Raw genomic sequence first — 27,256 nt, 5'->3', positions numbered from 1 at the left:
ACAGCGTAGCCATGATGTTGTACAACAATTGACGTCTGTAATGAATGTTAAAATGAGCAAGAATAGTCATATTTTGTCTTGCTTTCACATTAGTAGTAAATCGGTGATTGTAGGCTAGAAATAAGTTATTAAAGTTGTTGAAATCCTAAGCAGTGTGCCAGATGACTTTTGGTCTCCAATACAGGACCCTTTCTGTGTTTGCTAAAATTGCGGCACGAGGGCGATGCCCACACAATTTGGTTGGAGAAACTCCTCCCTGCTAATGAGGAAACCACTAGTTATGGATGTAGTGTATCTGCCTGGAGCAAACATGGTGAGCAAAGATTTTAGTTTTTCACAATGTATTCTGAATGTGAATGGGGGAAAACTCAGGGGAGTAACCTCCATTTCCAGGTTGCTTATGAGTGCATTTCACACTACTTTGGATTATAATTGTAAGGCTTGTTGGAATGTCCTGCTTAATAAAATGTTTGTGTCATCATTGCAAATCAACCGCTTTATACTTAAAAAAACACTTCAACCAGTAAAATGCTAGCTTTTCCATCAGCCTGACAATGAGTGTTTGTACACTATTTGCAAATTGGTCCATAACTTCCCCTAACAATAACATAGACCTACTGCAGGACCCATAACTTCACCTAACAATAACATAGATCTACTGTAGGACCCCTAACTTCACCAAACAACAACATAGACCTAGGACTATAAATCATTTAATATTTCAGGTGAAAAATGTAAAGATACCAGATACTTTTGTGAATAATCCCACTAGGCTACTCTGTAATGTGTTGTCATTCTCAATGTCCTGAATAAAAGAAAATAGCTCTGGGTGTTGTACAATAGCCTACCCATCAAGGAACGGCGGACTATGTATTTTTGTAAATAATAGCTGGTGCACGATATCTAAGGAAGTCTAAGGAGTATCTCATGATAAGCTGTAGACCACACAATCTACCTCCCAAGTTTATCTGTATTTTTCGTTGCCGTTTACATACGACCACAGACTGAGGCTGGCACGAAGACCGTATTGAATGAGCTGTATTCTGCCATAAACAAACAGGAAAATGCTCACCCAGAGGCGGCACTCCTAGTAGCCAGGGACTTTGCTTTGCTTTATCTTGGCCAGGTCGCAGTTGCAAATGAGAACTTTTTCTCAACTAGCCTACCTGGTTAAATAAAGGTGAACTAAATAAATAAAAAATAATGCAGGGAAACTTAAATCCGTCTTACCAAATTTCTAAGATTTCCAAAGCTCTCCCCCACCCTCCATTTGGCAAATCTGACCATAATTCTGTCTTCCTGATTCCTGCTTACAAGCTAAAATTAAAGCAGGATGCACCAGTGACTCGGTCTATAAAAAAAGTGGTCAGATGAAGCAGATGCTAAGCTACAGGACTGTTTTGCTATCACAGACTGGAACATGTTCCGGGATTCTTCCGATGACATTGTGGAATACACCACATCAGTCACTGGCTTTATCAATAAGTACATCGATGACGTCGTCCCCACAGTGACTGTACGTACATACCCCAAACCATGGATTACAGGCAACATCTGCACTGAGCTAAAGGCTAGAGCTGCCGCTTTCAAGGAGCGGGTCTCTAACCCGGAAGCTTATAAGAAATCCCGCTATGCCCTCCGACGAACCATCAAACAGGCAAAGCGTCAATACAGGACTAAGATCCAATCGTACTACACCGGCTCTGACGCTCATTGGATGTGGCAGGGCTTGCAAACTATTACAGACTACAAAGGGAAGCACAGCCGAGAGCTGCCCAGTGACACAAGCCTACCAGACGAGCTAAACTACAGCAAATAACACTAAAACATGCATGAGAGCACCTGCTGTTCCGGAAGACTATGTAATCACGCTCTACGCAGCCGATGTGAGTAAGACCTTTAAACAGGTCAACATTCACAAGGCCGCAGGGCCAGGTGGATTACCAGGATGTGGACTGCGAGCATGCGCTGACCAACTGGCAAGTGTCTTCACTGACATTTTCAACCTCTCCCTGTCCGAGAATGTAATACCAACATGTTTTAAGCAGACCACCATAGTCCCTGTTCCCAAGAACACTAAGGTAACCTGTCTTAATGGCTACCAACCCGTAACACTCACATCTGTAGCCATGAAGTGCTTTGAAAGGCTGGTCATGGCACTCATTAACACCATTATCCCAGAAACCTTAGACCCACTCCAATTTACATACCGCCCGAACAGATCCACAGATGATGCAATCTCTATTGCACTCCACACTGCCCTTTCCCACCTGGACAAAAGGAACACCTATGCGAGAATGCTATTCATTGACTACAGCTCAGCATTCGAAACCATAGTGCCCTCAAAGCTCATCAATAAGCTAAGGACCCTGGGACTAAACACCTCCCTCTGCAACTGGATCCTGACGGGCCGCCCACAGTTGGTAAGGGTAGGTAACAACACAAACGCCACGCTGATCCTCAACACAAGGGCCTCTCAGGGATGCGTGCTCAGTCCCCTCCTGTACTCCCTGTTCACTCATGACTGCACGGCCAGGCACGACTCCAACACCATCATTAAGTTTGCCGATGACACAACAGTGGTAGGCCTGATCAACGATGAAAGAGCCTATAGGTAAGAGGTCAGAGACCTGGCCGTGTGGTGCCAGGACAACAACCACTCCCTCAATGTGATCAAGGCTAAGGAGATGATTGTGGACTACAGGAAAAAGAGGACAGAGCACGCCCCCATTCTCATCGACGGGGCTGTAGTGGAGCAGGTTGAGAGCTTCAAGTTCCTTGGTATCCACATCCTTGGTGTTCACATTATAGGCTTAGTTAAATGGTGAACTGTTGAAATCATGGAAACATAATGACTATTCTAATTCTAGAGCTGGAATAGAATGTGCAGCACCTTGAATACATTGTTTTTTTCATGACAACCAACTAATAAACCAGGGAGGAATTATTGACAGGTTAGGAGGGTGATGGAGACATCCAAGAGAGGGAAATCACGAAGGGAAATGGTGGCAAGTAGTGCAGACGAAAGGGAGAAAAAGTTGGTGAAGCAACAGATGTGCTGGAATGAGAACAATATAGATGCTACATCAAGAAACTCACATCTTTCACAGCAAAGAGCGAGGGAGTCCGGGGATGACTGGAGGAGCAATGGAGGAAGCATTGTGGGATTCTCTTGGCCCGAGTACAGTTGTTGAGACTGACTGGACGATGGTGAAGAACATTGACTCTGTACAGTTGTTGAGAATGAGTGGACGATGGTAAAGAACAGTGGAGTGAAAAGGGCTAAAGTTGGTAATGAACAGCAGTTTATGATTGGAGTGGGAATCATCAGCAAGGATGTTTTTGGGTGACCCGTTAGCAGTCTCAAAGATGGTGAAGGATGAATTGGGTAAAGTGGAATTGGTTTGAGTGACCAGGAGCGGTATGATGCTGATTTTGTGTGTCAACAGCGCAAAAGGAGAAAGCTCTGTGACTCAACAAGATGTGGACGTACGATGTGGAAGGCTATGACTTTCAGAGTAGGGCACCGGTTAAAAGTGTCATCACTGGTGTTGCGTTGGACATAGAGGCTGAGTGGTTTAGGGATAACATTCCAGGTAGACGCACGTCGATTAAATTGAATGATAGACGGAAGGTTTTACTGTCGTTTGGTGAACTGGTTCTCCCATCTTATGTATAACCTGGGTATGTGAGATATGCGGTGAGACCCTATGTACAGAAGCCGCTGCGGTGCTACAATTGTAAAAGTTTGGACACGTGGCAAGTGTTTGTCTAAGGAATAAATATGTCATAGTTGAAGAGTCAGATGAAGCATGTTGTTGTAATTGTGATGGGAATCACGTTCCCAAGTTCCTGGAGTGCCCTGTACGGATGAAGGATGTCACAGTAGCTAGGATCAGGCCCATCCAGCAGGTGTCCTATGTGGAGGCAGTGAAAATAGCTGAAGGAGTGAGTAGAGAGGTAGTGGATGTCCCACAGTCTGCATTGAAGCCATGCAAGAGAAGGATCCCAACACACTAATAGTGAAGGTGGACTTTGTTGTGTTTATAGAGCAAGAGATAAATTGTACTAGTCAAACGAATAAAGAAATCAAAAGAAGCTTGACATTGTGAAGGTGGCAAATATATTTCTAGATCTCCAGAATACTGAATGAAGAGGTTCCCCCCCTCCCAGATTCCTGAACATTTTTTGTTTTTGGGGTACATCACATTTAACAAACCAAACATTGAAATACCCTTATAGAAGGTAAAGTAAAAACCCAAACCGGTCCGTGCATCAATACTGGTATATAGTCAAATACGGTATACCGCCCATCCCCAAGGCTAGGTTGAGAGTGGGCAGACATCGTACACATCACACTCAGGCAGACAAGACGTTTGATCCGACCAAAGACCCGCAACTCAGACTTAGCCGAGGTACGGGCACCCAGGAGAGGAAGTCACTATCAGAAACACTAAGCCTCCTAAATAATGCTACACGATTGTCAAGAGAACTTGAGGGTGGACTAGCAGGGAAACAGTGCCAGATGTACCCTAGTCTCGTACATGCCAGGGGGTGAGCACGCTCTACCACTAACATGCTGACCACAGTGCTCGCGTCACGTGCACGAGCATTGCAAAATAAATAAATGTACACATACATGTTAATCAATCATTGCACCCACACTGCTTGCGCGCGTCAACGAGCTTCTGCGTAGCCAGGTGCTAAAATAGAACTTGCTTCTATTTGTGACACTCGACGCACTGCAAGTCCCACCTCTCCCATCTCCTCATTGGTTTTTAGGAGCATATACCCACGTGGGTGATTGAAAGATGAACTGAGGTCCACACTCCAGTGCAGTTGATGGTGATAATGCACCTTAAAAAGTTGGTTGCCAACTGCCATATAAAGTCCAAAGAAGAAAAGGAAGCCTGAAGGAAGGAGGAGAGATGATGAGAAACTAATTTGGTTCGACCGCAAGGCACTACTGCCATCTAGGACCGTTTGGGGCGTTGCTACTGGTTACCGATTTTGATGTGATATGCAAGAATTATGTGAAAGTATATGAAATTATTTTGATGTGATAGTATTTGAAACTATTTTGATGTGATATGAAAGTATTGTGTGAAATTATTTTTGATATGATATGAAAGGATCATATCAGGATCCGCCCCTTTTTTTTCAATTTTCGTGTAAAATTATATTCCCAAATCTAACTGCCAGTTGCTCAGGCCCTGAAGCAAGGGCATGCATATTCTTGGTACCATTTGAAAGTAAACAGTTTGAAGTTTGTGGAAATGTGAAAGGAATGTAGGAGAATTTAACACAGACCTGGTAAAAGATAACACAAAGAAAAAAAAACAACCGTTCTTTTGTATTTTTTTGTACCATCATCTTTGAAATGCAAGAGAAAGGCCATAATGCATTATTCCAGCCCAGGTGCAACTTAGATTTTGTCCACTAGAGGGCAGCAGTATATGTGCTAAGTTTTTTCTGATCCAATGAGCCATTGGATTTCTGTTCAAAATTGTCTATCAAGACTGCCCAAATGTGTCTAATTTCTTTATTAGGGATAGGGCTGGAGAAATGTAACCATCCATGATATCAACATTATAGTTTTAACCATGTTTTGAGGATATACAGTGTTTGTTTATATTTACTGACAAACATTGGAGTAAAACAAGCTTATTTTAGGTTCTGATGGGGTATGACAGTTGAACTAAGCTCATGAGGCATTTAAGTGAATTCTTCAAGAAACAATGAGTACATATCATTAATGTATGAGTCCCAAAATGGATGTAACAACTGCTGATTGCCCTTTAAGAGAACATCTTGGGCTAAGCTAATAGGAGATATTGAAGACTACAGTATTTCAGGCATTGTCATTGGATGCATTTGATCAATTCTTAACTTGTTGTTGATGGTCCACTCTTGATGTTCTACACGTTACAGTGTAGCTTCAACCATTCCTACAGAACAACATTAAAGTGTAGAACCCCTTTACTGCATATTGGTTCAACGACTGCAGAGATGGTACTTACTGGTGTTTAACAGATCTCCAACCTCCTCCTCTTCCTTCAATGTGACAGTCATCTCCCCTTCCTCCTCTTTCACTCCAAAAACTGCATCCTCCTCTTTCTCTTCCTCCTCTTCTTTTACTGTAACATCCTCCTCCTCTTTCACTCTGAACGCGTCTTCCTCTTCTTTCACTGAAACGTCTTTCACTTCTTCTTTCACGGTAACAACCTCACCCTCTACTTGTTTTTGTATTGTAACATCCTCATCTTCCTCCTCCTCTTTCACGAGAGCTTCTTTCTCCGTCCAGCAGACCTCCTCTTCTTTATCAGGAGGAGAGTAGCTTAGTGAACTCATGTTCGGTGATGTTCGCTAGCTAACATTAGTGACTAGCTTTGTTCTAAGCTAATTTAGCAAACCATCTAACTGACAAACAACGTAAATATATAATTAAATGGGCCAACAAATACATACGACAGACGTGTGTTTAAAACACATCAACTAATATACACCAAAACAGTGTAAAGAGCGTGAATGTTATAGCTATGTTTGCTAGAAAGCTACCGAGGTGTCTGACTAGCTGTTGTTGTTGAAGGAGCGTCTCGTCCACTAGGTTATACGTCACACTGGCAGCATCGCCTGAACCTAAAATACACACATCGCCATCTGCTGACTGGAGTGGGCAACGCAGTTGAGGAACAAAAAGTTTATTTTTCATTTATTTCATAAAAGTTGAATATTATATTAAGTCGTTCAAAGAGAAGCATGTGTTGATTGATTCGTGTTTAATGAGTGAGCATTTAAAACAAACTTTACACCTACTACACATTTGCATTGAACCATACTTCTGACATGGATCATTTTGACCCCAGAGGCATATCTTTTATCATAGCCAAAATGGGGTTTATTACATTTTTCATGACTTTGTCAATCAACTTGTTGTTAATAAATCTAAATCATGGTTTAGTGTTTCTGTATCAAAATGGACTTTTAACAAATTCAAATCCTTTGGAGTCATTTTGACCCCAGCCAAAAGCACCTTTGATAAATAGGACATTTATTTCAAATCAAAATCAAATCACATTTTATTGGTCAAATACACATGTTTAGCAGGTGTTATTGCGGGTGTAGTGAAATGCTTGTGGATCTATCTCCGACAGTGCAGTAATATCTAACAAGTAATATCTAACAATTTCACAACATATACCCAATACACACAAATCTGAGTATTTGAATCTAGGTTTCTCTGTAGACATGATCCATTCCACCAGAGGGTGGAGGGGCACCTGTATCAGTGGTTTTGATCAGATAGACACCTGCAGACACACAGTATAGTGCCTCCCATGTACTCTCCTAAGATTGGACTTTTCTATACCACGTATCACATTACTGTGTACAAAACTGCCAGGGGTAGAAAACTCTGCCAGCGGTATACAGTGCATTCGTAATGTATTCAGACCCCTTCACTTTTTCCACATTTTGTTACATTACAGCCTTATTCTAAAATTGAAGATTTTTTCCCCTCATCAAATCTATACACAATACCCCATAATGACATCACAATACCCCATAATGACAAACCAAAAACAGGTTTTTAGACATTTTGGCACATTTATTAACTTAAGTATTCAGACCCTTTACTATGAGACTCCAAATTAAGCTCAGATGCATCCTGATTCCATTGATCATCCTTGAGATGTTTCTACAACTTGATTGGAGTCCACCTGTGGTAAATTCAATTGGATGGACATGATTTGGAAAGGCACACACCTGTCTATATAAGGTCCCACAGGTAACAGTGGATGTCAGAGCAAAAACCAAGCAAGGAATTATCCGTTGAGTTCTGAGTCAGGATTGTGTTGAGGCACAGATCTGGGGAAAGGTACCAAACATTTCTGCAGCATTGAAGGTCCCCAAGAACACAGTGGCCTCCATCATTCTTAAATGGAAGAAGTTTGAAACCACCAAGACTCTTCCAAGAGCTGGCCGCCCATCAGAACTGAGCAATCGGTGGAGAAGGGCCTTTGTCAGGGAAGGGACCAAGAACCCGATGGTCACTCTGACAGAGCTACAGAGTTCCTCTGTGGAGATGGGAGAACCTTCCAGAAGGACAACCATCTCTGCAGCACTCCACCATTCAGGTCTTTATGGTAGAGTGGCCAGACAGAAGCCACTCCTCAGTAAAAGGCACATGACAGCCAGCTTGGAGGTTGCCAAAAGGCATTCAGGCCAAAGAGTTCATTCTTGGTTTCATCAGACCAGAGAATCTTGTTTCTCATGGTCTGAGAGTCCTTTAGATGCCTTTTGGCAACCTCCAAGCTTGCTGTCATGTGCCTTTTACTGAGGAGTGGCTTCCGTCTATGGTAGAGTGGCCAAAGGCCTGATTGGTGGAGTGCTGCAGAGATGGTTGTCCTTCTGGAAGGTTCTCCCATCCTCACAGAGGAACTCTAGAGCTCTGTCAGTGTGACCATCGGGTTCTTGGTCACCTCCCTGACAAAGGCCCTTCTCCCCTGATTGCGCAGTTTGGCCGGGTGGCCAGCTCTAGGAAGAGTCTTCCAAACTTCTTCCATTAAAGAATGATGGAGGCCACTGTGTTCTTGGGGACCAATGCTGCAGACATTTTTTGGTACCATTCCCCAGATCTGTGCCTCGACACAATCCTGTCTCGGAGCTGTAAGGACAATTTCTTCGACCTCATTGCTTGGTGTTTGCTTGGTGTTTGCTCTGACGTACATTGTCAACTGTGGGACCTTATATAGACAGGTGTAATCATACACAATATGATTTCATGTGGCATAAACAAAAACACATTCTCAGTCGAAAATATAAGTCAGAATACAGCCTTTCTATTCTCTCATTTGGTTTCAGGTTCTCTGAATGTCCTTCCACACAGAGAGAGAACAGTGGTAGGACTTTTATCTTGTGTGTCCTCTTATGCTCCTTCAGGCTCCCTAACCAGGTAAAACCCTTTCCAGACTGGGAGCATTGGAAAGGCTTTTCTCCTCTGTATCCTCTCATGAGCTTTTAGGTCCGCCATTCATGAAAATCTATATTTACACTGGGAGCAGAAAATGCTTTTCTCCTGTGTGTATTCTCTCATGCCTTTTCAGGTTAGTTAACATGGTAAAACTCTTTTCACACTGGGAACATTGGAAAGGCTTTTCTCCTGTGTGTATCCTCTCATGAGCTTGTAGGTCCCATAACTGAATAAAACGCATTCCACAGTGGGAACAGTGATAAGGCTTTTCTCCTGTGTGTATTCTCATGCCTTTTCAGGTTAGCTAACACGGCAAAACTCTTTCCACACTGGGAACATTGGTAAGGCTTTTCTCCGATGTGTAGTCTCGCATGCTTTTTTAGGTTTCCTATCCGGGTAAAACTCTTTCCACAATGGGAACATTGGAATGGCTTTTCTCCTGTGTGTATTCTCTCATGTTCTTTTAATTGCCCTATCTTAGTAAAACTCTTTCCACACTGGGAACATTGGAAAGGCTTTTCTCCTGTATGTATTCTCTCATGCCTTTTCAGGTTAGTTAACATGGTAAAACTATTTTCACACTGGGAACATTGGAAAGGCTTTTCTCCTGTGTGTATCCTCTTATGACTTTTTAGGTCTCCATTCTGATTAAAACTCATTCCACATTGGGAACAGTGATAAGGCTTTTCTCCAGTGTGTATTCTCTCATGCCTCTTCAGGTTAGCTAACACAGCAAAACTCTTTCCACACTTGGAGCATTGGAAAGGCTTTTCTCCAGTGTGTGTCCTCTCATGCAGTTTCAGGTTACCTAACCAGTGAAAACTATTTTCATAGTGGGAGCAGTGGTGATGTCTCACTGGTTTGGGCGTCTCTGGGTCAGGTTCCCCTGAAGGAGTCTTCCCGCTGTCAGAGTGAGAGAGTATCTCGTTAAACAGAGACCTGAATGAAACCTCCACATGATAAAACTGTCTTCCTATGAGGTTTAATCTAGACTAGATCCCTCAATAAAAGAGCAGAACTGGTCATCACAGAGTGGCTGTAGTGCTTTGTAGGCTGGGTAAATCCATTTGAATTCAATACATTATTGACAGCATCGCTTTTGATTTAAAAAAATCTTTCCTAACATGTTTGCCTATGGAAGAAGTGATAAGAAAGTTACTTTTTGTAACTGAATGTAAAAACATTCATGAGATATACAGTACGAGTCAAAAGTTGGGACACACCTACTCATTCCAGGGGTTTTCTTTATTTTTACTATTATCTACATTGTAGAATAATAGTGAAGACATGAAAACTATGAAAACACATATGGAATCATGTAACCAAAAAAGCGGTAAACAAATCAAAGTATAGATTTTAGATTCTTCAAAGTAGCCACCCTTTGCCTTTGACAGCTTTGCACACTCTTGGCATTCTCTCAACCAGCTTCACCTGGAATGCTTTTCTAACAGTCTTGAAGGAGTTCCCATATATGCTGAGCACTTGTTGGCTGCTTTTCCTTCACTGCGGTCTAACTCATCCCAAACCATCTCAATTGGGTTGAGGTCGGGTGATTGTGGAGGCCAGGTCATCTGATGCGGCACTCCATCACTCTCCTTTTTGGTCAAATAGCCCTTACACAGCCTGGAGGTGTGTTGGGTCATTGTCCTGCTGAAAAACAAATGATAGTCCCACTAAGCGCAAACCAGATGGGATGGCGTATTGCTTCAGAATGCTGTGGTAGCCAGACAGGTGTCTGCCTTTCCAAATCATGTCCAATCAATTGAATTTACCACAGGTGGACTCCAATCAAGTTATAGAAACATCTCAACGATGATCAATGGAAACAGTATGCACCTGAGCTCAATTTCAAGTCTCATAGTAAAGGGTCTGAATACTTATGTACATAATAATAATAAATAAAACAATAATAATTGTTGCATTTTTTCTAAAAACCTATTTTTGTTTTTTCCTTATGGGGTATTGTGTGTAGATTGATGAGGATTTTTATTTATTGTATAATAAGGCTGTAACATAACAATATGTGTTAAGACTTTGAAATAAATAAGGGATTAAAGACATCCGAAAAAACACACACACACACACACACACACACACACACACACACACACACACACACACACACACACACATATATATATATATATATATATATCTCAGAATGAGGACAGACACCTCAGAACAAACTTCCTTTAGATTTTTTGGGGAAAACAATGTTACTATGGTTACTGTTGTTCCGTGGTGTGAATGTTATCCAATGTGTTACTCTGGTTACTGTTCCATGTTGTGAATGTTATCCAATGTGTTACTATGGTTACTGTTGTTCCATGTTGTGAATGTTATCCAATGTGTTACTATGGTTACTGTTGTTCCATGTTGTGAATGTTATCCAATGTGTTACTATGGGTAATAGCAGTATGGCCTAATACGTTTTTGACATGAAATAATTTAAATATTTTTTGTTGATACTTCCATTGGTCTTACAATTCAAAATTAAATAGCAAAATTATCCTTGGTATAACCTTAAAACATTTCTCATTCCGTTGTCGTTGGAGGGAGGCCTAGCCTACTGGTGAAGGGGGTCCCATTCATATTGGGAAATTATTTGGCTGGAGGGAAGGTTGTGCCAAATCCTGTGGTTTGTAAGGAACCCAGAATTGAGGAACCTGATGGGTTATCAGAAAAGTACCCTAAAGTGTTCCCAGCATGTGCCGTTACACGTGCTCTGTCTAAGAAATTCGCCGGGAGCAAGTCTAGTGTTGAGGATGTCAGCGATCCCACCATGGTCAATCTGTCAGACATTTATGGGTGATCCTGATTTCAGTAAACCTCCTGAGTTGACCTCTCCTTTGAAAACCCCAAAGGTGAGAGTTCATAGAACCTCTGAATAAAGAGAGGATCCCTACAGTTGACACTTGGATGTCTAGGAAGCAGCAGATTGCTGAACAGAGTAAAGATGTTTCCCTCTCCCCTCTTTTTGCTGAGATGCATCCAGAAGAGGAGTTTGATGAAGAGGAGTTTGATGAAGTTTTTGTTGGTAATTTTGACAGAAATTGTGTTCTAACGAGGAAATGGCGTTCTAAAGAGGAAATGGCGCTCTAACGAGGAAATGGCGTTCTAACGAGGAAATGGCGTATTAATGAGGAAATGGCGTTCTAATGAGGAAATGGCGTATTAATGAGGAAATGGCGTTCTAATGAGGAAATGGCGCTCTAATGAGGAAATGGTGTTGTCCCGGCACTTCTGGGCAAGACGATTGGCCCAGTTTATATCATTATACATTTACATTTTAGTCATTTAGCAGACGCTCTTATCCAGAGCGACTTACAGTAGTGAATGCATACATTTCATTTAATTTCATACATTTTTTTTGTATTTTATTTTTGTACTGGCCCCCCGTGGGAATCGAACCCACAACCCTGGTGTTGCACACATCATGCTGGCGTTGCAAACACCATGCTCTACCAACTGAGCCACAGAGAAGGCCGTTTATATCAAATTGTTGTTCCAGCTACGCTTCGACAAGAAATACTGAGGTTGGCTCACGATGGTAGTACGGCAGGCCATCTTGGGGTCAACAAGACGTCTGAAACAGGATGTTGTAGCTCACTTTAAATCCTGTGGCGTTTGCCAGCGGACAGGTAAACCGAACCAAGCTGTACCGGTTGCACCTTTGCAGCCTATTCCTGCTTTTGACAAACCTTTCAGCAGGGTTGTGGTGGACTGTCTTGGTCCTTTGCCCAAAGCCAAGAGTGGTAAGTATTTCAGTTAAGTAGTGATAGACTATTAATAATGCAGACATGATCTAGTAGTTCATATGTATTACTGGTTGAGTGTACTCTTCTGGTTGAGAGACATTTTTGGCTTTCTTGCCAGGGAACGTCACAATGGATGTTTTAAAAAAAACACTTTCCTACATTTCCGCGCAGCAGGCCTAGTAGTTCTATGCTCAGGTGGGCGCTACCTCAACATGATCAGGACAGAGAAACCAGACATGCTCATTGCTCACATGGAGCACTCCAAACAAAAAGACATTGAAAAAAATGGACAAATCTTGTAAATGATGGTTCTGAAATAAACCAAAACTGGTTTCTCACAAGTGTAGCAGGTTTTGAACAGACAACGTTTCCACTCCGAGAATGACAACGGTAAATGACTGTAATTAATACATGCATTAACAGAAATGAATGTAACCAAATGACAGGAAGTAACAGTACATTTACTACTGGTGACATTTGTAATGGGGAATTGATATAATAAACTCAATCTAAGGGCAATCAATTCACACAATGAAACAACGAAGGAGCAAGAATTGGTAGAAGCCAGCGGAGGACATTCTGAAGAGCGACTCATCTATATCTTCACCACACAACCCTCCCCTTCTCCTTGTCTCAACATTTTCAATTATACTCAAGAGACATTATCTTCACACCTATTTGAGATGCTTTTCACTGACAGCCACAACTCAATAATCAGCGAAGCCTATTACCACACGCGCTGCCCAACTAGGCATAAGCCTACAAGCTTGTGATTTGAAACCATACACAGCTATTTTTTTAAAGAAGCTAATGATCAGCGATTCCTCTGTGGCAACGTCATGCTTTCTGGTGAAGTATTTTATTTATTTCTGTATAGACAGGAGTAATTATATCATTTGGGCAAATGTATTTCAAATTATTTACCTGTTGGACCCACCACTATGTCATTTCTCTCCTGTTCTATTAGACCCGCCACTATGTCATTTCTCTCCTGTTCTATTGGACCCACCACTATGTCATTTCTCTCCTGTTCTATTAGACCCACCACTATGTCATTTCTCTCCTGTTCTATTGGACCCACCACTATGTAATTTCTCTCCTGTTCTATTGGACCCACCACTATGTCATTTCTCTCCTGTTCTATTAGACCCACCACTATGTCATTTCTCTCCTGTTCTATTGGACCCACCACTATGTCATTTCTCTCCTGTTCTATTAGACCCACCACTCTGTCATTTCTCTCCTGTTCTATTAGACCCACCACTATGGCATTTCTCTCTTGTTCTATTGGTTTTCATATCAACTTTATTTCGTTGTCCAGAAGCCAAAAGGTACAATCTTAGTTGTTGCAGCTTTAGACTCCCCCTCTTTCTAAGTTTCTAACAGAGATTTTCATCTCTGTCAGATATGAACCTCTATCAGGTGGACTGTATAGAACGGTGTGTTCATCTCTGTCAGATATGAACCTCTACCAGGTGGACTGTATAGAACAGTGTGTTCATCTCTGTCAGATATGAACCTCTACCAGGTGGACTGTATAGAACAGTGTGTTCATCTCTGTCAGATATGAACCTCTACCAGGTGGACTGTATAGAACGGTGTGTTCTAATAAAAACACTATAGGAGTTGTCTCGAGATGGCGATGCATATTCATGCCATGAGTAGTAGCTTTGCATTTCTCTCCATTGAATACAGGCGGTTGATGTCAACAACCCTCATAGAATATATAAAAAAATAGATTACAATAATAAGAAGTATCCACCAATCCAAAGAAAGGGTAGGCGGGAGCTAGAGAACCAGCAGTGACACTTTGTGGACAACGACTCCCCTTGTTAGGGCGGAGAGACATCTTGTCAGTATATCCATAATATTTGGTGTAACCAACCCAACTCTCGCATGGCACTATTGGGAGGCACGGTGTGTAGTAAAACATCACTACACGAAAATCACAACATGCCGTGCCCCCCAGATATATATTTGAGAAGGGTCTATGTTAACTGACTTTTTGGAAACGGAACGGAGAAAACAAGGGGTAGCTTGCTCTCTACGTCGTCTGATTCTAGACATATCAGTCATCATCCTAGGGCCCTCCATTGAAGAGGTATTGACGAGCCAACTCCGGATATCCAAAGTTAAAAACAAATTTAAGGCGGCACTTACTGGTGTTTAATCAGATCTCCTATCTCCACCTCTTCATCTTTCAATGTGACAGTAATCTCCCCTTCCTTCTTCACTCCAAAAACTACATCCTCCTCTTTCACTCTGAACGCGTCTTCCTCTTCTTCCACTGTAACGTCTTTCTCTTCTTCTTTCACTGTAACAGCCTCACTCTCTACTTCTTTTTAACTGTGACATCCTCCTCTTCCTTCTCCTCTTTCACGACAATGTTCAGCCCCAGAGCTTCTTTCCCCGTCCAGCCGACCTCCTCCTCTTTAACAGGAGGAGAGTAGTTTATGGAGCTTATGTTCGGGGATGTTAGCTAGCTAGCCATCATTCGCGACTAGGCTAGCGCTAACTTAACCAGCCAGCTACTATAGCTGACTAATACAAAATAACGTGATATTCAATTAAATAGGTTAACAAGAAGATACGACAGAAGTGTGTCTAAAACACAGCAGCTAATATACACCGAAAGCGTATAAATAGCTTGAATCTTTCGGCTATGTTGGCTAGCAAGCTACCGAGGTGGTTGACTAGCTGTTTTTGAACAACCGTCCACTAGATTATACGTCACGCTAGCAGCATCGCCTGAAAGACGGACATCGCCGTCTGCTGACTGGAGTGGGAAACGCAGTTGAGGAAAATATTTTATTTTCAGACAAAGATTATTTTTAATGAATTTAATGAAATAATACCATTATATTGAGACATACAAAGACAGGAATGTGTTGATTGATTAGTGCGAATAAAAAATGTTTACCACAGCATATTTAAGGTAGTTTCATTAAGTCATACTACATCTAAATTGGCAGCTAGCTACTGTAGGTCTATACTGCTCCTACAATGTGTAACAATACCTCATATAGATGTACATAAGGAACAGACTAGGTCTATACAGGCTCCTGCATGGTATAACAATACATCATGTAGATGTATATAATGAACAGACTAGGTCTATACTGCTCCTACAAGGTGTAACAATAGCACATATAGATGTACATAAGGAACAGACTAGGTCTATACAGGCTCCTGCATGGTGTAACAATACATCATGTAGATGTATATAATGAACAGACTAGGTCTATACTGCTCCTACAAGGTGTAACAATACCTCATAGATGTATATAATGAACAGACTAGGTCTATGGTGGAATTAGCTCCCTCACGACGCCAGGACAGTGGAGTCAATCACCACCTTCCGGAGACACCTGAAACCCCACCTCTTTAAGGAATACCTAGGATAGGATAAAGTAATCCTTCTAACCCCCCCCCCCCAAAAAAAAAAATAATAAAAAGATATAGATGTACTATTGTAAAGTGGTTGTTCCACTGGATATCATAAGGTGAATGCACCTATTTGTAAGTCGCTCTGGATAAGAGCGTCTGCTAAATGACTTAAATGTAAATGTAAAATGTCTATACTGCTCCTACATGGTGTAACAATAGTTTGGGGTCATTTAGAAATGTCCTTGTTTTTGAAAGACAATCACATTTTTTGTCCATTAAAGTAACATCAAATTGATCAGAAAGAGAGTGTAGACATTGTTAATGTTGTAAATGACTATTGTAGCTGGAAACGGCTGATTTCTTATGGAATATCTACATAGGCGTATAGAGACCCATTATCAGCAATCATCACTCCTGTGTTCCAATGGCACGTTGTGTTAGCTAATCCAAGTTTATCATTATAAAAGGCTAATTGATCATTAGAAAACCCATTTGCAATTATGTTAGCACAGCTGAAAACTGTTGTGCTGATTTAACAAAGCTTTTGTAAACAGTGTGTGGGCCTTGTTCTTTAACAAAGCTTTTGTAAACAGTGTTTTGCATAACAATCAGGCAGTAGAACAACAATAATCATCATCCTCTTGACCAATAGTATGCCAGGTTATCATTGGGTTTAATTCAGACACTGTCAGTGTGCTAGGTTATCATTGGGTTTAATTCAGACCCCGTCAGTATGCCAGGTTATCATTGGGTTTAATTCAGACCCTGTCAGTATGCCAGGTTATCATTGGGTTTGATTCAGACCCTGTCAGTATGCCAGGTTATCATTGGGTTTAATTCAGACCCCGTCAGTATGCCAGGTTATCATTGGGTTTGATTCAGACCCTGCCAGTGTGCCAGGTGGACATTGGGTTTGATTCAGACCCTGCCAGTGTACCAGGTGGACATTGGGTTTGATTCAGACCCTGCCAGTGTACCAGGTGGACATTGGGTTTGATTCAGACCCTGCCAGTGTGCCAGGTGGACATTGGGTTTGATTCAGACCCTGCCAGTGTGCCAGGTGGACATTGGGTTTGATTCAGACCCTGCCAGCATGGCCAGAAATGTATTCCAAGGTCAGTAACTTATAACCACTGAACCACCCCAGACCTTTCATGCATGACTAAAAACACCTAAGTATTAGATTTACTGCCCTGGTCTAGTATGTCACTGCCTCAGACACCATTCACAATGCTGGCTGAGGTACGAGTAAAACATGAGATATTATTTCCTAATTGTAAGAAGTGTTGTGAGTAACAGAACTGCCTACGATGTGGCGGAAGGGACGCTGCTCACTGATTGGCTGTAGTGACAAGGGTCCCTCCAAAAATCGATCACTATTCCAACTCAAATTCTCCCCCAAGTCCACCACTAATAGGCCAAGCCTCCACAGACCCTGTCTTGTATTGACAAACAGAACAAATCATTTGACATTCAAATATGTCATTTTAAATAGCTCAATTCAATCCAGCTGGGCCTTTTTAACAGACAGTTGTTCCTGCTGTAGATGTTATGCCTTTGTACAGATCTAGGATCAATTCTCCTCCACAATGCATACACAATACCGGTCAATTGTTTGGGCACACCTACAAATTCTATGTTTTTTCTTTATTTTAACTATTGTCTACATTGTAGAATAATAGTGAAAACAACACAACTATGAAATAACTCATATGGAATCATGTAGTAACCAAAAAAGTGGTAAACAAATCAAAATATATTTTATATTTGAAATCCTTCAAAGTAGCCACCCTTTGCCTTGATGACAGCTTTTCACACTCTTTGCATTCCCTCAACCAGCTTCACCTGGAATGCTTTTCCAACAGTCTTGAAGGAGTTCCCACATATGCTGAGCACTTGTTGGCTGCATTTCCTTCACTCTGCGATCCGATTCATGATAGGAGATCATGAAGATAAAAGTAAAAGTTTAAAAAAAGTCTAAATAAAACATAATAAAAAGTACATTTGGATGACACTAAGTAGTAGTGTTTTTACAACTAATGCCGGTTTGCCTGAGGCTGATGCCATGCAGGTGTTGGAACATATGCATATACACACACTCTCATTCAAATAAACACATACAAGAACACACACATACATGTTATAGTGCCAGACATGCACACAAACATATAAAGTAGGCATTGCTGTTATGATTTCAGTTGTCCTTGATGTCCTTTGTTTTAAATTTATTATTTTGTTTGAGTTTTTTGCTGTTTTCTTCTGTCTTTTCCTTTTTTCTCTTCAGTTCATTTTCTTGGTTGTTGGTGCACTGGGGGGTTCTTGGGGGGTGGGGAATGGAATTAATTGTATTTTTTTTCTTCCGGGGGCGGGGGGCTGTGGGAGGGGTCTCAAATGGTTGGAGGACAGCTATTGGGGAACTGTGGGGGGGATCTTGGAGGGTTTGGGTTTCACAAGATTGTGATCATGAAAAAGGAAACTACGACATATATTTTATATCACTATCATGCACACGCACCCTCACACATAAGGATGGCTCTGTTGCGGAAAGACTGATACATGTTTGATAGTGGCTTGATGCTGTATTGTTTGTCCTTCATGTTCTAATACTTTAATGTTACCACTTCCTTGTGTTTTTTGTAATAAATAATAATATATATTTTTTTAATCAGTCGGGGTCTAAACTTACTGTTGGGAGTTAGAATAGAAGAATAGACAAGGTGTCATTTCGAAATGTGGTTGTTCATCAGCAGTTTTTCTCTTGAAAAAAATAAAGAGGTGGGGAAAAGTACATTCTACACAAATGACCTTCATTATATCAAAGAACAAATGTGTGTGCCTGAGGGGAAATTAACTTTCATACAGCCAAAAGGGGTGAGAAGTTACACCAATATCAGTGGACAAATTGCGCTGCTGCTGAAAAACATCCCCACAGCATGATGCAGTCACCACCATGCTTCACCATAGGGATGGTGCCAATTTTCCTCCAGACGCGACACTTGGCATTCAGACCAAAGAGTTAAATCTTGGTTTAATCAGACCAGAGAATCTTGTTTCTCATGGTCTGAGAGTCCTTTAGATACCTTTTGGAAAACTCTAAGCAGGCTGTCATGTGCCTTTTACTGAGGAGTTGCTTCCATCTGGCCTCTCTACCATAAAGACCTGATTGGTGGAGTGCTGCAGAGATGATGGTCCTTCTGGAAGGTTCTCCCATCTCCACAGAGGAACTCTGGAGCTCTGTCAGAGTGACCATCGGGTTCTTGGTCACCTCCCTGACCAAGGCCCTTTTCCCCCAATTGCTGTTTGGCTGGGTGGCCAGCTCTTGGAAGAGTCTTGGTAGTTCCAAACTTTTTCCATTTCAGAATGATGTGTTCTTGGGGACCTTCAATGCTGCAGACATTTTTTGGAAACCTTCCCCAGATCTGTGCCTCGACACAATCCTGCCTCAGAGCTCTACGGACAATCGCGTTGACCTCATGGCTTGGTTTTAGCTCTGACATGCACTGTGAACTGTGGGACCTTAAAAAGAGAAGTGTGTGCCTTTCCAAATCATGTCCAATCAATTGAATTTACCACAGGTGGACTCCAATCAAGTTGTAGAAACATCTCAAGGATGATTAATGGAATCAGGATGCATCTGAGCTCAATTTCGAGACTCATAGCAAAGGTTCTGAATATTTAAGTAAATACATTTGTAAACCCCGCTCCTCCGCTCTCTCCACTGGCTTCCAGTTGAAGCTCGCATCCGCTACAAGACCATGGTGATTGCCTACGGAGCTGTGAAGGGAACGGCACATCCGTACCTTCAGGCTCTGATCAGGCCCTACACCCAAACAAGGGCACTGCGTTCATCCACCTCTGGCCTGCTGGCCCCCCTACCTCTGAGGAAGCACAGTTCCCGCTCAGCCCAGTCAAAACTGTTCGCTGCTCTACCACCTTCCGGAGACACCTGAAACCCCACCTCTTTAAGGAATACCTAGGATAGGATAAAGTAATCCTTCTAACCCCCCCCCTTAAAAGATTTAGATGCACTATTGTAAAGTGGTTGTTCCACTGGATATCATAAGGTGAATGCACCAATTTGTAAGTCGCTCTGGATAAGAGCGTCTGCTAAATGACTTAAATATAAATGTAAATGTAACATTACAAAAAACCTGTTTTGGGTTTGTCAGTGTGGGGTATTGTGATGTCATTGTGGGGTATTGTGATGTCATTATGGGGTATTGGGTGGAGATTGATTAGGGCAAAAAATTATTCAATTTTAGAATAAGGCTGTAACGTAACATAATGTGGAAAAGGTGAAGGGGTCTGAATACTTTACGAATGCACTGTATATTGCTGGCAGAGTTTTCAACTGCTGGGAGAGTTTTCTACCGCTGGCAGAGTTTTCTACCATTGGCAGTTTTGTACACAGTCATGTGATACGTGGTATAGAAAAGTCCAATCTTAGGAGAGTACATGGGAGGCACGATACTGTGAATCTGCAGGTGTCTATCTGATCAAAACCACTGATACAGGTGCCCCTCCACCCTCTGGTGGGATGGATCATGTCTACAGAGAAACCTAGATTCAAATACTTAGATTTGTGTGTATTGGGTATATGTTGTGAAATTGTTAGATATTACTTGTTAGATATTACTGCACTGTCTGAGCTAGAACCACAAGCATTTCGCTATACCCACAATAACATCTGCTTAACACGTGTATGTGACCAATAAAATGTGATTTTGATTTTGATTTGAAATAAACATCTTATTTATCAAACGTGCTTTTGGCAGGAGTCAAAATGACTCCAAAGGATTTGAATTTGTTAAAAGTTCATATTGATACAGAAACACTAAACCATTGTTTACATTTATTAAAAACAAGTTGATTGACAAAGTCATGAAAAATTGGAAGAATTGAATAAACCACATTTTGGCTATGATAAAAGATATTCCTCTGGGGTCAAAATTAACCATGTCAGAAGTATGGTTCAATTAAAATGTGTTGTAGGTGTAACGTTTGTTTTAAATGCTCACTCATAAAACACGAATCAATCAACACATGCTTCTCTTTGAACGACTTAATATAATATTAACCTTTTATGAAATAAATGAATAATACAACTTTGGTTCCTCAACTGCGTTGGCCACTCCAGTCAGCAGATGGCGATGTGTGTATTTTAGGTTCAGGCGATGCTGCCAGTGTGACGTATAACCTAGTGGACGGGACCCTCCTTCAACAACAACAGCTAGTAAGACACCTCGGTAGCTTTCTAGCAAACATAGCAACAACATTCACGCTATTTATACTGTTTTGGTGTATATTAGTCGCTGTGTATTAAACACACGTCTGTCGTATGTATTTGTTGGCCCAATTAATTATATATTTACGTTGTTTGTCAGCTAGCTGGTTTGCTAAATTAGCTTAGAACTAGGCTAGTCGCTAATGCTATCTAGCGTACATCCCAGACCATGAGTTCACTAAGCTACTCTCCTCTTGCTAAAGAAGAGGAGGTCTGCTGGACGGAGAAAGAAGCTCTCGTGAAAGAGGAGGAAGAAGAGAAGGATGTTACAATACAAAAACAAGTAGAGGGTGAGGCTGTTACCGTGAAAGAAGAAGAGAAAGCTGTTTCAGTGAAAGAAGAGGAAGACGCGTTCAGAGTGAAAGAGGAGGAGGGTGTTACAGTAAAAGAAGAGGAGGCAGTGAAAGAGGAGGATGCAGTTTTCGGAGTGAAAGAGGAGGAGGGGGAGATTACTGTCACATTGGAGGAGGAGGTTGGAGATCTGTTTAACACCAGTAAGTACCGTCTCTGCAGTCGTTGAACCAATATGCAGTAAAGGGATTCTACACTTTAATGTTGTTCTGTAGGAATGGCTGAAGCTACACTGTAACGTGTAGAACATCAGGAGTGGACCATCAACAAAACGTTAAGAATTGATCAAATGCATCCAATGACAATGCCTGAAATACTGTAGTCCTCAATATCTCCTATTAGCTTAGCCCAAGATGTACTCTTAAAGGGGCAATCAGCAGTTGTTACATCCATTTTGGGACTCATTCATTAATGATATGTACTCATTGTTTCTTTAAGAATTCACTTATAAATGCCTCATGAGCTTAGTTCATCTGTCGTACCCCATCAGAACCCAAAATATAAGCTTTTTGTTGTACTCCAATGTTTGTCAGTAAATATAAACAAACACTGTATATCCTCAAAACATGGTTAAAACTATAATGTTGATATCATGGATGGTTGCATTTCTCCAGCCCCATCCCTCAGCTTTTTACCGAAACGGGCAGGGAGAATGCTTTGTTATTGTTTCTACTGCTGATTGCTGCCCCCGTTACTCTTCAAGGTCCAAGGACTGTATGTTATTTTCAGAGGTAGACTGGCTCTGGCAGCTAAAATAGTGAAATATTCCATCTAAATGAGAATTGATTCTCAATTGCGATACATTTCTAGAAACATAAATCGCTCTACTTTCCTATCACATCAGCATAATTTCACACAATACTTTCAAACCACATCAAAATAATTTCACACAATACTTTCATATCACATCAACATAATTTAAAATAATATTTTCACATCACATCAAAATAGGTAACCAGTCGCGACGCCCCAAACAGTAAACCAAATTCGTTTCTCATCATTTCTCCTTCCTTCAGGCTTCTTTTTCTTCTTTGGACTTTATATGGCGGTTGGCAACCAACTTTAAGGTGCATTACCACCATCAACTGCACTGGAGTGTGGACCTCAGTTCATCTTTCAATCACCCACGTGGGTATATACCAAGACCATCTGAAGAGGGCACAACAAAACCTTTTCCCCCTCAGGAGACTGAAAGGATTTGGCATGGGTCCCCAGATCCTCAAAAGGTAATACAGCTGCCCCATCGAGAGCATCCTGACCGGTTGCATCACTGCCTGGTATGGCAACTGCTTGGCATCTGAACGTAAGGCGCTACAGAGGGTAGTGCGAACGGTCTAGTACATCACTGTGGCCAAGCTTCCTGCCATCCTGGACCTATATAATAGGCGGTGTCAGAGGAAAGCCCAAAATTGTCAGAGACTCCAGTCACCCAAGTTTTAAACTGTTTTCTCTGCTACCGCACGGCAAGCGGTACCGGAGAGCCAAGTCTAGGACCAAAAGCCTCCTCAACAGCTTCTACCCCCAAGCCATAACACTGCTGAACAATTCATAAAATCGCCACCAGACAATTTACATTGACCCCCCCACCCCCCCTCCCTTTTGTGCACTTCTGCTACTCGCTGGTTGTTTGTTACCTATGCATAGTCACTACGCCCCCTCCTACATGGTCCAATTACCTCAACTAGCCTGTACCCCCGCACATTGACTCGGTACCGGTGCTCCCTGTATATAGCCTCGTTATTGTTATTCTCATTGTGTTACTTTTTATTATTACTTTTTATTTTAGTCTACTTGGTTAACGTTTTCTTCTTCTTGAACTGCACTGTTGGTTAAGGGCTTGTAAGTAAGCATTTCACGGTAAAGTCTAAGTTGGTGTCTTGACGGATTTGTAAAAACGGTTTGTCATAAAACACTATATATATATATATATATATATATATATATATATATATTTTTTTTTATGTTGCTGACACCCCTCCCCAGAGGTGTCTCATTATTGGGATTCATTGCTGATTCCTACCTGTAGCTCACTATGATGTGTCTAGTGATACAGGTTAAGGGCCCTGTTGGAGATTGGTGGTTGGTAGCGGAGTCGAGGGAACAAGCAGGGTTGGACACCGCCATGTTATTATCCCACACACAGTCTCTGTGGTTTGTATGAACCCCATTCCTGGGAATTAGATTTGATTACAAATCACCCCTGTCTGTTACCACAGAAGGGTTCCGTCTGTCCCATTCCCAGCTAGGCTACGAGGCGCTTTGTCGCCAGTACCTATGCCTGGATGATAGGGGAAACCTCCATGCTTATTATAGAAAAAGTAATTAGGGGAAAACTACTTAGTAAACTGAAATAAAATAACAAACCTGTTTGAAAAATGAAAACTATTCCAAAACTATCTTTGACTCCAAAACTAAAATTGCCTAAAATAATAACCAGCATGAATTATGTTCAGTTTGAATAATTTATATCTTAACTTTGGGCAAAAATAGAATTAGTTTAAAAAAAAAATGTATGTGGTTTGAAAGCTTCTGAACCTGGTGGCTGGTAAATGCTGCCATGGGATGGCAATGTTTCAAATAGACCTAGCTTGTGTATCACTATCGCTTGCTATCACCAGAAATACATTAAGAAATTAGGATATTGGAAACTCCTTTAGATTCGTATTAACATATTAAAGAAAAGAACATTGGCATGAATTACCCTCTGTGAACAAGAAACAAAACATTACAAATATTTTCAGAGATGTGAGATAATGAACTTGTTCTCTGTAATATCGTATAGCTTTGCAATCGTGACATTACGTACTTTCAAGGAAAATAGGCATGTTTCTCGACTCATTCCCTGACTTTAAAAAGGGATTTTCTTGACAATGTGAACGCGATTGGTCAACAGTCTCTTGGACGGGCGTTATATACGCGTTGACATTTTCTGGAATAGATTTTATTTGAAAATGTTTTTGTTTACTTGCTTGCCCATTGAATTTTGAATGCACTGTACTGTTCATCTCTGAAACTCACTGAGATAATTACTTTGATACAGCTGTAGCAATACAGGGATATAACATCTACAGAAAAGACAGGAATGCTTATGGGGGAGCTGTTGCTGTATACAGTGCATTCAGGAAAGTATTCAGACCCCTTGACTTTTTCCACATTTTGTTACGTTATAGCCTTATTCTAAATTGGATTAAATTCTTTTTTCCCCCTTTCATTTAGCTAATTTATTTGGCACACTTGCATTTGGGGAGTTTCTCCCATCCTTCTCTGCAGATCCTCTCAAGCTCTGTCAGGTTGGATGGGGAACATTACTGCACAGCTATTTTCAAGTCTCTCCACAGACGTTAGATCGGACTCAAGTCCGGGCTCTGGCTGGGCCACTCAAGGACATTCAGAGACTTGTCCCGAAGCCACTCCTGTGTTGTCTTGGCTGTGTGCTTGAGGTCATTGTCCTGTTGGACGGTGAACCTTTGCCCCAGTCTGAGGTCCTGAGCGCTCTGGAGCTGGTCTTTCATCAAGGATCTCTCTGCACTTTGCTCCGTTAATATTTCCCTCGATCCCGACTAGTCTCCCAGTCCCTGCTGCTGAAAAACATCCCCACAGCATGATACTGCACCACCATGCTTCACCGTAGGGATGGTGCCAGGTTTCCTCCAGACGTGACTCTTGGCATTCAGGCCAGAGTTAAATCTTGGTTTCATCAAGCCAGAGAATCTTGTTTCTCATGGTCTTAGAGTCCTTAAGGTGCCTTTTGTCAAACTCCAAGTAGGCTGTCATGTGCCTTTTACTGAGGAGTGGTTTCCATCTGGCCACTCTACCATAAATGTCTGATTGGTGGAGTACTGCAGAGATGGTTGTCCTTCTGGAAGGTTCTCCCATCTCCACAGAGGAACTCTGGAGCTCTGGTTTTTGGTCACCTCCCTGACCAAGGCCCTTCTCCCCCAATCGCTAAGTTTGGCCAGGTGACCAGCTCTAGGAAGAGTATTCCATTTAAGAATGATGGAGGCCACTGTGTTCTTGGGGACCTTCAATGCTACAGACATTTTTTTGGTACCCTTCTCCAGATCTTTGCGTCAACACAATCTTGTCTTGGAGCTCTACGGACAGTTCCTTCGACCTCATGGCTTGGTTTTTGCTCTGACATGCACTGTCAACTGTGGGACCATATATAGACAGGTGCGTGCCTTCCAAATCATATCCAATCAATTGATTTTACCACAGGTGGACTCCAAACAAGTTGTAGATACATCTCAAGGATGATTAATGGAAACAAGATGCACCTGAAAGCAATTTCGAGTCTCATAGCAAATGGTCTGAATACTTATGTAAATAAGGTATTTCTGTTTTTTTACCAGTTTTCACTTTGTCATTATGGGCTATTCATGACACCCCTCTGAAATAAGATAGCTTAACCATCAGAAAAAAACTATTCCTTAGCTTACTCCTCCCGCTGCTGCAGGCCTTTGTAAATTCTGACGTTATGCTCCTATAGTTTCTTGTAATAGTCTACACCAGCAGTCATTATGCTCCTATAGTTTCTGGTAATAGGCTACACCAGCAGTCGTTATGCTCCTATAGTTTCTGGTAATAGGCTACACTAGCAGTCATTATGCTCCTATAGTTTCTGGTAATAGACTACACCAGCAGTCGTTATGCTCCTATAGTTTCTGGTAATAGGCTACACCAGCAGTCAGCAACCTTTTCCATTTGTTGCCAATTTATCTGACCGTTTCTACTGATCTGGTGCTAGTTATGGTTTTCATATTCACATTTTACTGGAACAGTTTCATTTAATTTATAATAGTATCTCAAGATCATTGTCTGTGATTAATATACATTCTATCTAAATCTAAATGAAAATAATACAAATCTAAAAGTAACTTTTATTGCCATTGCCAACTATGTAAAAATAGCCTCCATAAAGCAAACAAATAAAAACATTGCTGCCTGCAGGTAGAAAATATCCTATAAATCACATTGGCTGCACATGGCCTGTCTACAACGAACTTGAAACATTGTATCAACTGGGTCGGCCCAAAACTTGTGATAGCAAGCTTGCAACATTGTATAAAATATTCTCGGCCCTCAGTTTCCCGTGCCAGTGAGTTTGGGACAGACACAGCGGTCGGCTATTTTTGCAAAGAATAAGTAATCAGGTATCTTATGACATTTCCACTAGATCAGAGTGTTACGTTTTTCCGCTGAGTCGTTATCGAAAGAGTGAGAGCTGGGAATCTTTTTCTAAAATACTTTGAGGAACTATTGTTATTCGCAATTGAGTTTGATTAGACTTTGTTTACTTGCTGTTTAAGGTGAAGAAAAAATGTATTTGAGAAGCTCCACAACTCATTAGTGGTGGTGCGTTAAGACAATCAGAAATACTATCAGACATCCCCAAATAGGCACATTTATAGGCCTACATTTGCACGCAGGTCAGGTAGACTAGTCCTACTTCTATATGCGTAATCAGGTGTGCGTCCTTACTCAACATTAACAAGAGTGTTTCAA

At 41.5% G+C, this 27,256-nt stretch overlaps 2 protein-coding genes and 1 pseudogene across 2 annotated transcripts in view; all 3 read right to left on the bottom strand.

Moving 5' to 3' along the window:
* The window catches only part of LOC123733207 (gastrula zinc finger protein XlCGF17.1-like), a 44,681-nt gene extending 42,550 nt beyond the window's left edge, over window positions 1–2,131 (bottom strand). Inside the window, exon 1 of the mRNA XM_045712633.1 lies at window positions 2,107–2,131. Coding sequence (XP_045568589.1) covers window positions 2,107–2,131 — 25 coding nt within the window. The remainder of the gene's footprint in view (window positions 1–2,106) is intronic.
* The window catches only part of LOC106591322 (zinc finger protein 271), a 518,091-nt gene that overhangs the window by 437,746 nt on the left and 53,089 nt on the right, over window positions 1–27,256 (bottom strand). The gene's annotated exons all lie outside the window — the stretch shown is intronic.
* On the bottom strand, window positions 8,696–24,576 carry LOC106592146 (zinc finger protein 239-like; annotated as a pseudogene).

The sequence above is a fragment of the Salmo salar genome, chromosome ssa02, assembly GCF_905237065.1.
Source record: "Salmo salar chromosome ssa02, Ssal_v3.1, whole genome shotgun sequence".
Lineage (NCBI taxonomy): Eukaryota > Metazoa > Chordata > Actinopteri > Salmoniformes > Salmonidae > Salmo > Salmo salar.
The sequence above is the reverse complement of the archived record's forward strand: the minus strand, read 5'-3'. Positions and strand labels throughout refer to the sequence as shown.